This window comes from Vanacampus margaritifer, chromosome 10, assembly GCF_051991255.1.
Source record: "Vanacampus margaritifer isolate UIUO_Vmar chromosome 10, RoL_Vmar_1.0, whole genome shotgun sequence".
Taxonomy (NCBI): Eukaryota; Metazoa; Chordata; class Actinopteri; order Syngnathiformes; family Syngnathidae; genus Vanacampus; species Vanacampus margaritifer.
Window position 1 is genome coordinate 26,003,183 of NC_135441.1, and position 12,416 is coordinate 26,015,598.

A 12,416-nucleotide genomic window follows, 5' to 3' on the forward strand; every position below is an offset into this window, starting at 1 on the left:
TTGGTCTGGAAATTATTATTTAATATGAATAGCATGTCTTTGGTCATCTATTTATACCAGCTTCCACTAGATGGTGGAAGCTACCTGTTACCAGGCATAAAACAGAATTACCAATTGTCATTACGTATTTCATTTTATTTTGTGTCATTTTATTTGTTTTGTTTTCTAATGTCAACTTTATGCCTTTGTAGGCGCCATAAAGGTGTGTAAACTGCATTAGATGACAAATTGAGGTTTATTTTATTTTGTTTATTTTTGCAAATATAAATTTTGATCTACTTATGCATGAACGCAAAATTAAAAAAATAAAAATAAAAAATAGAATACAATGTAAACTTGTCAAAATTATTGGTTAAAATTTTGAATGATACGAATATGGTTTGAATATAACTAAATAATGGTGACGTCACAAGGTGGCGCCATTTAGACTTTCGCCAAAACAAAACTGCGGCGGCGACGACGCCAGTGACAGGAACGTGTGCAGAAGATAAGGAAAAAACGACGTTGTCGTTGTTTTGTCGTTTCGTCGCGTCACAAACACCAGAAGAAATATCAAAATAACAATAAGTGGACACTGCGAAAAAAAAATGTTCTGGGTGAGTCTACAACTATGTGCAGCTAAGAATGGGCCAAGTTTGGAGGCTAGCTAAAGCTAAAGCAGTGAAATGAAGCCGGGCCTTGTCAAGAGACAGTGTTTCGCTAATCTTATTATCCCCATTTTTAAAGCACCGGCAGTTTTGCATTTTGTTTTGTTTTTCTTGCCAATGTTAGGTACACCAGGTAGATAGATGTGTGCCGTACGACATGGACGCGCAGTGGAAACGTGTCCCCAACCTGCAGGTGACACGCTCGCTAAATCAGAGTAAGTTGATTTTCGACCATTTAACTTCCTTTAATTCAGAAATATATGTATGGAAGCTCATCAGTGTAAATTTATTATTAATTTCATGTTAGTATTTTGGATTGTGGCCCGCCCGGTCCATATAGTCAACTTATTGGCGTCGTTAGGAGTCTTAATTGTATACAGCGCATGCGTAAATGTATTAGGACGTAATAGCACGTCACCATAACGTAACCCGGAAGCTGAACGTGTACACATCCGCCATTTTAGTGTCTAGCAGAAGGCGGTGAAGCTAACGAGGCTGAACTTAGCTGTTAGCTCGGCAGCGGCCCACTGTGGTGTTTCTTCTTTGTTACATTGCTATTTGTATGCGAAGATAAGTTGACTCAGCTCGCATTGCCTGCCAACATAAAAACAACCCGAACCATCTCGTCTGTGTTTGGGTATTATTTCCTTACGCCCTTGCAGAAGGATGGCGGAGGGTGCCTCTTACTTCGGTAAGTAATTTGTTTCAGTACATCGTGAATCTTACTCCGCCTTTCCTTTCTGGTACCTTGTTTATTCAGGCTCTATGCTGTCAAGGGAGGTTAGATGCACTGGTTTCATGACTTCAGGAGGTAAACCTTTTCGTCCACGGCCTCACTTTTCTCCACAAAATCTATTAATGGACCAGATTATATAATCACGGGTTGAAAGAGCTTTAAAGCAGTACTGGCTCAGTTCACTCACTATTCGCTCTTTTATTTGCTTTGTTAGCTACATAGTCGCATACATATTTGCATACATATAGTGTAGATGCATATGAAATCACAGGTGTCAAACTCGCGGCCCGCCACAGCATTTTATTTGGCCTGCTAAAGCTAATCGAATGCATGTATTGTAGTTTGTTTCTTACTAAAATTAGCAACGTGACAGGATTTCTAAAAACTGAAAATCTGTTAAAATGCAAAGTCTTGTTGGTTAGTCAACTTAAACGTTAGTACAGCACAGCCAGAATTTTGAAAATTGGATTAAGCGTTCCAGAGAAATCAGAGAAATTGTGTGATATTTTGGGGGTGGGGTTTCTCAAAGTTCTAAATTCTTCAATTTCAACTCCCTTATACGTTTGGCAGACACATTTCAATTAAAAATAATCCACCAATTTTTGAGGGCAGGCCGAAAATAATGAGACATCAAGAACAGGTCAAAATTAGTGTCATGAGTCAGACACTTGCCTTAAAAACTTATCGGTAACTAGCGCAGATGGAAGATTATTGGTGAGAAAAGCAGTGTGGCCAGCAAAATAGGTCATATATGTAAGCAATCAAGAGTTTTTTTTCCCTGAATTTAGGCATTTGAATTGCTGATTTAAAAAAAAAAATATATAATTTTTTTTTGAAAATTCCACAAAGGTGGCGACCACTTGTCACCTTGCTAATATAATCTGTGCCAAAATGGCAATTTGTCAACACATCTAAATCTTGCAAATTTTTGTGTGACCAAAATCCTATTTAAAATAAATAGAACTCTATATTTTATATCAGGCGAGTCAAACAAATTTTTGTCAGTACAAAGCAAATTGATGGTTAGCTAGTTTTGAATTCCAATAAAAAAATAGGACTACTACTAATAGTACTACTACTACTGTTCAAATTAAAGTAGGTTGGTAACGAAAATATATGATCACTATATATCAGTGTTACCAAATGTGAGTAAAAGGTCAATTTGCTATTTTAGTACACATTTTTAACAAGGAACATTAAGTAGACACATTATACCCGCCGGCCTTGTGTTTAATAGCTGTGATTTAAATAATCACTTTCAATTAGGCTAAAGCTAATTTCCTCATTCTTTTGTTGTAGTTTTATCTTAAATTATATAATATTTTTGATGACAGTGCACAAGTGGTAACATTTAACATTTAACATTTATTTGTCTTTCAGAGCATGATGACCGCGGACCGTCCAATCGCAACCGCAAAGGCAGAAGTTCCAATAAAGGTCGCTCTTACGAACGCTTCCGCAGAGACCGCCAACGTGGCAACCATGGCGGTGGAGGCAATGGAGGAGGCTTTGGGGGTCCAGGCCCGCGGTCCAGACTTGAAATGAATGATGAAGATGTGACAATGAATGACAACAGTCAAGACAACAGCAATCAGAACAGATTGTGAGTACGGCTATTTTGTAGTAGGGACGGGCGTTTATGGGGAAAATAATGATTGATTTCATTGATTTTAAACCAAACTACTTCAAACTCTTAGCCTCATTCCCATTTATGCCTACATTTTGAATACTTTCATCTTCTCGAACACTATTCTTTTCTCAAGTACAAAATGACCTGTCAATGAAGTCATTACGATCATAGTTTGATTAACTGCCAAGTTCTAATTGATAGTTTATATAACAAGTTTGCTTCATAGTTCCCAAAGCGAACCATTTATGCATTGTAAAATAATGTCAAATTCACATACATCGAGATGTAATTTCTGTGAGAGAAAAGACAGCATCCTGGGTTGTTAACAAAAGCATTTCTAATACATGTCTCTTTTGGTAATTTGTTTCTTTTATCCAGCACCCCCTACGGAAGGCCCTTTCGAAAAGACGGCCGAGACAGACGACAAGGCAAAGGAGGAGGTGGCGGCAAAGGAAGCTTCAGAGGAGACCGAGGTGGTGGCGGCGGCGGCGGTGGCGGCCGAAACCGTTCCGCCTGGTACAAAGTGACGGTGTGCATCACTTCAGTTCGCACATCATCTGCACTTTTCTTTTCCACTATCAATGTTAACGTTTCTGTCAATCACATGTTTGTCTAGATTCCTCATGGGAAAAAATATGACAAGAAATGGTTATTGACTGCGCTTCAGAACATCTGCTCTGTAACGTATACACCTGTTCAGGTGAGGCGCAGCATCGTTGTTACACCTCAAATAATTGGTGTAATGCAGAAAGGTCTTTTGTTTAGATGAGTTTTTTTTTTTTTTTATTGCATTCCGCTTTGCTCTTCCAGTACCACGTTGATCACAACAGAGTCCATTTCTATTTGGACGATGCCACCGCAGCCAGCGCCCTGCATAAATGCTCCCACAAGATAACCGACGCAGACGGTTACAAGGTGAGTTGGTTGACATGAAACCACCATTCTCGACACACAATTGCTGTCAATTTTAAACCTGTTTATTGGGCCTCATTTTATGGATGTGGTGTTTGTTCCCTTAAGGTGGAAGTGCACGTCAATCCTAGCAATCCACCTAACTTCCTCCTGTCTGACCTGAAACCTGAAGATATTGAGCATTTGAAGGTAAGTCAAAAATAATGTAGAAATTCCGTCATGACTTTGAATGAGGTGATGTCCTTTGACTCTGACCTTTTAAAAATATGCTATATTCTAAGAATTAGGGGTCCGCATATACCACTTTTTTGCAGACTGCGCACAAGTACTTACATTTGAGTACTCGCCGATATTTGTTAATGCCATTTTATATTTCAATTGTGAATGATCTTAATCAAAAACTGCTCGGAAATACAAAACACGCATGAACATGTTTCACTAAAGTCTAACACCTTTTAGATTTGTTACTGACATTTTAAACTTAGAAGTTTTGCCATACATTTCACTTAAGTGTAGCCTATCATGCAATGTATTGTGTTTCGGTTATAAAATAAAACCGTGAGCAGGAAAACCTAAGTGATACTTCACACCACCGCTTAGTTGTTTTTACGCCACATGCTGTTAACGACCAGCCGGGCCGGGTGTCTTGCACCCGCGGTGTCGTGACAGGAGTGCGGCTTGCCTGGACGAGTCCGAGCAGCGTTGAGCTACTCATCATCTGTTTTGCAAAGTTACGTTTGCAGTCTCTCCTGCAAAATGGATGATGAGCTTCGCTTGGGTGCCAATGGTCTGGCAAGCACCACATTTCTTTTCTGCTGCACTTGTACAATGAACCAATATTTTTAGGTGTTTAGAATTCATTTGTGTGGTTTTTTTTTGTTGTTTTTTTACTCTACAACAGCAATGTATGGCAAAACGTTTTGATGGCTCACAACAAGCTCTGGACTTGAACAACATCCGGACGGACCCGGGTAAGTACACATTCTCAATCATTTTGCGGCAGCATCCGTACATTGGTCAGCACAGGTTCAATTATATGCTCTTTATTTTGATTTGTACTAAAGTAAAGGACTGCTCTTGACAGAAATAGCTGAGCGTTTATTGTCACGTTGTCTGAAACGGGGAATCACATTTTCTCGTAACAGACCTGGTCTCCCATAACGTCGAAGTCATCCTAAATAGGAAAACAAATATGGAAGCTGTCATCAAGATTATTGAAGAGAACATTCCAGAGGTGTGGTGAAAGATGCATATAAATAATGTTAATGTTAAAACGCTTGTCTAATACTTTTCAATCTGCTTGTCTTCTCTTGCTAGCTGACCAGCTTGAACCTGAGCAACAACCGTATCCATAAATTGGACGAACTTAGTGAATTGATTACAAAAGTGCCTAATTTGAAGTGTCTCAACCTTTCCCACAATGAGGTGAGTGTGGAAATTGCTAACCTTTCATCAACAGAATTTGTTTTTGTTGCATTTCTGTTTTCACACTGACCATGACACTGTTGCTGTTTAGCTGAAGTTGGACCGTGATCTGGACAAAGTCAAGGGCCTGAAGCTGGTGGAGCTGTGGCTGGTCAGGAACCCGCTGTGCGACCTCTTCAAGGACCAGGCCTCATACATCAGGTTAGTTGACCATTCTGGGGGGTGAGACCAGTTGCTGTGCAGGGAACATCAACGTTTTGATGTCTCTGCCAGACTGGTATGATAAACACAAAGACCAAATGAAGCCTTTGTCTTGATTAACTCTTTGACTGCCAGACGTTTTCAGAAAAGGGATGCCGTGGGTGCCAGCCGATTTAAGCATTTTGACTGATCTTTTGACTGATCTTTCAAGGTCCACAGAAAATTATGTGTTTGGACTATGGAAACACACATACTACCAAATGAAAGATTGGACTCTCATCTTTCATCAGAAAAAAAAGTTTGTTTCTACCTTATTCCGTTTTTCAGTAATCAACAATAGAAAATGGTTAGTTTTGAAACAAACGTCTTTTAACGTCTTTGGCACTCCTCCATAGGATTTTACTAAACGTTATTTAACGTTTTTGGCAGTCAAAGAGTTAAAGGATGCTTGGTATCCCAGTAGGGGGAGATGACGAGATTGAGCAGCGCCAACTGATTTACATTTTAATTCCCTGTTTGTTTGTGCGTGTATAAGGAGCTCATTTCTTTTCAGGATCTCAGTCGGTTCCAGATTGACCATTTAATCAAGCCAGTTCTCCCCCCTCCCAATACAGTGTGTTTTGTGTCACCCGGCGGTTAACATTTCCTACTTCAACTGCAAATATTTTTCTTACTCTCCTAGATGTTGATTGAAAATTCGAGCTTCTCAATTTGGGCAGCTATCTTTTCTTTTCCAATTTTGTCTGTGGGGACATCTTTTGTCGGCTCTTTTCGAAGGAACTCAGTGGTGCTGTGCCCAGCGCTCCTCCTGCTGAAATCCCCTGCAGGCATCCCATAAACAGCAGTCAAGCGCCGCCAACACACCACAGGCTAGTACTCCTAAATTAGACAGAGGGTCATGTAACATTATGGACTGCTATAGGGCAAGGAAGATCTTGAGCAGCACTCCATGACTGCGTTGTGGTTCTGTATACGAGAGCGGGGCATAAACCCATGTCCCAACTTGCGTATGGATGAAGTAACAAAAATGCACAGCCAGTGACTCCCCCTCGACTCCTAACTCCCTTGCCCACTCGGCTTCTAGTATCAGGCGGGTATGGAAGGCTGGATAGCCCATGACGGGTAAGATCCCACCTCCGAAACTTTGGGACGACCTAAGGCAGGCACAGTCACGATTACCCAGCCTCGGTCCCGGTGTGTGCGTTCTCACGCCACCAGTGGAGAAGAGGGGACTGGACAGGAGAAGCCGATGGGTGGAGGGGGGACACGCATTCGTCGATGAGCGGTGACGTACCAACCGACTGGCTCATCATCGGAATGGATGAATTTGCTTGAAAGAGCCTTTGATGGAAACATTCGGAACTGGGTATCAATGTTTTACCCGGCCACAAGAAGTAAAACACTTCCTCTTCCATGCTGCTGGTGACTGCGACCAGAGCAACAACAAAAAAGTCCAATCCTGCATGGCAGGGTATCACTTGTCTGATCTACTCAAAGGCTTTGGCATTATACTTTTCAAACTCAATGTAGGATTTTGCTAATGTTAAGATTGCTGAGTCGAGTACTAATTGTTACCTTAGCAGCTGCTGGGGGGGGCTAATGCTAACGGATTAGCAGTGGGGGGTGCTGGGCCCAGCTCACGCTGAAACCATCGTCTTGAGTTCTTTTCTCTTATGGATAATCACGGAGCAACAAGCTTCCTCTCATGCTGAGTTCTGCTCTGTGCTTCTCCTCACTCTTCATCCACTTAATCTACTCGCAGGTCTTCGTGAAGCACATGCATCTCATTTCAATTTCTTTTTCCATCGGTTGGTGTGAGCCCTAACACAACATTTTTCTTTTAGTACTACGAAAGGAAAGCACCTGCTGATTTCCAGTGCGGTCTTGTCAGACTGGCTCTATATGTGTTTTGAGTGTGTTTGTATGTGCTTCTAGAAAAGTGTGGTTGTCGCTTCCCCATTTCCATATTGGGGGAGAGGGTGAGTATACCTTTGGGTAAGTGCACATGGGGGTGGGAATAAGTGCCGCTGCATCGGTCATAATGGAACAATTGTCTGCCGGGCTGTATTGTGGACATTTCCAACACGTCCACATGAGACGATGAAATTCAGACACCTGTATTTAAAAAGAATATTTATTTTACAAGTATGAATTGAAAATGGGTCGTTTAGATAATAATTTTGTTCAAATAAACTTACCAAGCACATGGGAGGATACCGGAGCACGGGGAGAACATGCAACCGCCACACAGAAAGGCGAGAGACCAGATTCCAATCAAAAACTTCTAGCCAGTTCATATACACATATATGACGTTTGACGCCACCATTATTTCCGCAGATGTGGCAGTGTAGCAGCTTTAAACTTGAGTGGCTGAAAGCACACGGTGCTATCAAATAGGCCAACAGGAGACCGCTACCTGCGGCAATAAATAACATTTAACATTGTTTACTTGACGATGATGATCTAATGTCTTTTGGATTTTTGTTCCCATGCCAGTGCTATGCGGCAGAGGTTTCCCCGCCTGCTTAAACTTGTGAGTACATTTTGATTTATTTTTCAAAGCTGCTCAACTAATTTTGTTATCTGTGTTGTTCCTTAAATTACGCAATATACATCGGTGCCTTGAGATGAGAGTTGATCCCATGTATATTTTTCGAGGCAAGATCTGTCTTTCAAATGTCTTCTTTTACTTTGGGCAGTTTAGCAGATGGCAAAAAGTTCTTCAAAAAAGGCGTTACACTGTTTATTGACACACCCATTGAACAACAGAACCCTGATATGTTCTATTGCCCAGATGAGGCAAAGCTCAAATGGCATTTTGATGTTTTTGTAACTGCAAATTCTATAAAGCCCGGAAAAGAAGACTTGATGGACTGTTCTTGACATGGAAGTTTTTGTTGTTGCTTCCTTTGATGTTTTTGGTCCTGGTGCCGGGTCATTTTGATTGTATGGCGTCTTATGAGCCCAAGCGGGCTGGACGTACTATTGTATGCATGAAATGAAATGGCAAACTAAGAATTACATATTTAACAAAAAAACACAATTTTGCCTTTAGGTCAAATAGCTTAATGCTAATGAATAATTGGAAAGACCGTAGAGGGGCCAAGGAAAAACACCAATGTCTGAGTTATAAGCCTTTAAGCCATGGCTGTCTCAGCACAACCAGTGAAATAACATATGTAGATGGACAATATAAAAATACACATACCATCTTCTTTATGAAGCAGCTGGGACCGCCTTCATGTGTAGTAATCTGTTTATTTCATTGGCCCAGGGTGGCCAAGGTTCCGACACCACAAGAGGCAATGTATTTTCTTTGAATTTGGAGGTGGAGGCTGAAAGCGATTGACATTTCCATTTATTTCAATTGGGCATGCTGATTTGTTTGCTAGTTTTTTTGACTTACAAGAATTGTCACAAACCAGTTAAACTCGTATCTCAAGGCACTACTCCAGATTCAGAGAATGGTAGTGTGACATCTGACATGCTTATCCCTTTCTTTGTCTTTTTTGTCTTAAGGATGGTAACGACCTTCCGCCGCCCATCGGATTTGATGTGGAAACTCCCACCACTATCCCCCCCTGCAAGGTTGCTTATTTGGTCTCATGCGAAATAGTGCACGACATTTAGTTTAAATTTTGCAGCCAGGTGATAATACGTCAAATAATTTGCATTCATATGTATTTTATAATCCAGGGAAGCTATTTCGGCTCGGATGAAATCAAGGGCCTCATCCTTCGATTCTTGCAACAGTGAGTTTGTGTTGGCAAAATCTAAAAACTACAACGGCGGGGGCACAACAGCACTTGAACCCGTTTCTCACGTGATTGTCTCAGGTACTACAGCATATACGATTCTGGGGACAGACAACCTCTTCTGGATGCTTACCATGACGGTGCTGCGTTGTCCCTCACAATACCGTTCTCCAACCAGAACCCTTCCAGGTAAAATTTTAACGTAAACAACAGCATATAACATACTTTGCTGTCGTTTTAGGTCCTTAATTCGATGTCAGACATCTATCTAGTCTTCTGCTGTTACTTTTGGCCACACATTTCTCAGTACTGCATTTGTGATTGTGACTTTAAAAATGAAATGCAGTATGGTATTTTCAGCGGTTTTATTGAATGCTGGAAAAGCACAAGCACAAATGAGCACGTTAACGCAGGAGCTGCTGTTGGCCACAGCTCACTCCAGGCACATTCACGGACATCATAGGCCAGGCGGTACATATATACTGTATCCTGACACGGTCATGGTTTTAGTTGAAGTGTGTTTCAATTTGCTTCAAATTGTTTATGTGGTCTCTATACCTATTAGATATGAGTCTAAAATTTACCCCCCGCCCCCTCCTCTATCTTTGTTAATGTTTTTAGGTCGAGTCTGGGAGAGTATCACAAAGACAGTCGAAACCTAAAGCGGGTCAGAGACACCAGTAAGTTCTTATTTAAGTCGGGACTTTGTGTCAATGTCGTCATTTTCTATCACGTAATGTCTTCCCGTTGTCAATGTGAGTAACTAACTATGATGTTTGCTTGCAGCAATTCGCTTCCGACTGCTCAAGCACACGCGTCTCAATGTGGTGGCTTTCATTAACGAGCTGCCCAAAACTCAGCACGACATCGCCTCTTTTACCATCGACGTCAATACCTACACTGTGAGCGTTTTGTCTGGCCGGCCCTGATTTGTTTTTCTCTGTTTTGTTTTATAATAAAAAATAATGTATCATTTTCTCGACAGAACACACTACTGTCATTCACCGTGAGTGGAGTCTTCAAAGAGGGTCAGTTTGTCATTTTTGTTTATTTCTCACAAATTTTGATCAAGAACAAAAAGTGTTTTTTGTTTTAGAATAAATAAAAATATTTATATGACGTCTATAATACTTTTTTTAAAAATAATATATTAATTTATGTTTTATTGTTTAAATTCACCTTTTGATGTGTACTGCGGTAATAAAAATATTTTATTTTTATTTAAGTGGCTGTCAATGGAAAATCGCGAGACTCAACCATGGCCTTCTCTCGAGTTTTCATCACAGTCCCTGCTGGGAATTCTGGGTAAGCGTCCCTCTGTATGGCTTAATTTTCCTGTGAATACAAAAAATAATAATAATTTGGACATTGTGTATTTCAAACGACCACACATATAATGAATAGCATATAGTGTGCAATTTTTCCACATTTAAAATGCATGACACAAGATTTGGGTTATTTTGGGAGGCTAGAACAGATGAATGGCATTTCCATTCATTTCAAAGGGGAACGATGATTTGCGATACAAGTGATGGGCGGCATCACTGTAGAATGAATTGTGACCACAAAACCAAATGTGTTGTGCAGCCTGTGCATCGTCAACGACCAGCTCTTCATTCGACTGGCCACGACGGAGGAGATCCGCAAGGCCTTCGTGGCGCCCGCTCCGACGCCATCTTCCAGCCCCGTGCCCACTCTAACCGCACCTCAACAAGAGATGCTCACGGCCTTCTCGCAAAAGTCTTGCATGAACCTGGAATGGTCCCAAAAGTCCGTTTCTTTATCTTGAGTCAAGTATGTTCTTTGTGGTGTTTTTCAAATGTCTAAACATTCCTTCGTCTTTGCAGGTGTTTACAAGACAATGAGTGGGACTTCAACAAAGCGGCACAAATTTTCACACAGTTACAGGTAACAAGTTACTTTTGATCCGTTTGCAATATTAGATGACACTAAAATACTGGTCTTTTTTTTCTCTTATGTCTCGCTACAGACGGAAGGAAAAATCCCTGATGTTGCATTCATCAAATAAACCATTCATTCATACCTCCTGTAAAATTTAAAATTGATACATTGGTTTGTTTGATAACTTTTTGTCTTATTTTGTTATTTTTTTCCTTTGTTGGATAAGTGGCAGAAAATGGTAGAGTATAAAGTACAAGTTCCGTTGGCGTGGTTTTGTTTTAGCAGCCAAAGATGTCCGCAATTGGAATTCAGATTTGTGAGGTTTGTTTTCTTTTCACTGTGTATAGAAATATTGCTTTCATTGTATTAAAACCTTGTTTCCAGTATTTCAAATGTTGTTTTATACTCTTCTTGAAGTACATACTTTTCAAATATATCTTGCTCTTTTAAATCATAATTTGTAATGTCAGTAGTTGTCAGGTTTGTGTTTTTTTGTTTATTTATGTCACCCATCATTAGGACATGCATGTTAATCCAGGATAAAGGGCAGCAGGTTGATGCTAGGTTTGTGGGTCAGTGTTACAACACAGGACGGACAAGTGCATTTGTGATCTGTGGTGCCCGTATGACTGCTGCCCTCACATTAGAAGTCATACAAAATGGAAAAGGGCAGCATGACATTTTCCAATTAAATCTATTGGTGACAGTCTGTCAAAACCTATATTCAAAAATAAAAATCCACAATTACTACCCCTTGGCTAGTGTTTCCCAATATTTATTGGGCCACATTAGCAGAATCTCATGGCGTACCACAAAACAAAAATGTCACAAAGTGCTGAAATAATGATTTTTGTCTCACTTTATGCTCTAATGAAACTGGGCCTTGAGAATAGTCTTGACCAAAAACACAAGCTAGCAAATGTACTAAATTGTATGAATGGCAATGGGTGGTATCATGTTAATTGTACATTCTGCCTGCTGGTGGAAAAGCATGTAATTGTTCTTCCTGTCACTATATGTTGCTGGTTTAGATAGAGCAATTATCATTTGTAGGTAATCTTCAGTCCATTAAACCAAAATTGAGTATTTGGACAAAGGATAGAATATTGTGATTGCAAATCACTGTATATACGAGAAGGGATGGGGGGCACAGGCAATTTAAATAATACCGTTAAAAGGAGGACACGGTTCAGTCACTCAAGCTCAT

The 12,416-nt window shown here is 40.4% G+C and overlaps 1 protein-coding gene across 2 annotated transcripts; it reads left to right on the forward strand.

Moving 5' to 3' along the window:
• Nucleotides 1-453: 453 nt before the first annotated feature.
• Nucleotides 454-11,595, forward strand: nxf1a (nuclear RNA export factor 1a). 2 transcript variants are annotated; one of them, XM_077578171.1, is made up of 23 exons: nt 454-596; nt 772-862; nt 1,408-1,458; nt 2,764-2,986; nt 3,392-3,542; nt 3,630-3,713; nt 3,824-3,928; nt 4,034-4,114; nt 4,827-4,896; nt 5,071-5,159; nt 5,243-5,350; nt 5,442-5,551; nt 8,049-8,085; nt 9,072-9,140; nt 9,249-9,304; nt 9,389-9,496; nt 9,929-9,987; nt 10,094-10,209; nt 10,293-10,335; nt 10,534-10,612; nt 10,895-11,077; nt 11,155-11,215; nt 11,298-11,595. In XM_077578171.1, the coding sequence occupies exons 1-23, from the start codon at nt 588-590 to the stop codon at nt 11,334-11,336; spliced, it is 2,022 nt and encodes a 673-aa protein (XP_077434297.1). In that variant the 5' UTR covers nt 454-587; the 3' UTR covers nt 11,337-11,595. The 2 variants fall into 2 exon arrangements, with proteins under 2 accessions (XP_077434297.1, XP_077434298.1); XM_077578172.1 differs by lacking the exons at nt 454-596; nt 772-862; nt 1,408-1,458 and adding an exon at nt 1,079-1,338.
• The last annotated feature ends 821 nt before the right edge of the window (nt 11,596-12,416 follow it).

What these genes read in the sequence shown, in the direction of transcription:
- nxf1a (XM_077578171.1), top strand. An exon ending in TTCCCCGCCTGCTTAAACTT is followed by an intron (nt 8,086 to 9,071) that starts GTGAGTACATTT and finishes TTTTGTCTTAAG; the next exon opens with GATGGTAACGACCTTCCGCC. An exon ending in GAGTGGAGTCTTCAAAGAGG is followed by an intron (nt 10,336 to 10,533) that starts GTCAGTTTGTCA and finishes TTTTTATTTAAG; the next exon opens with TGGCTGTCAATGGAAAATCG.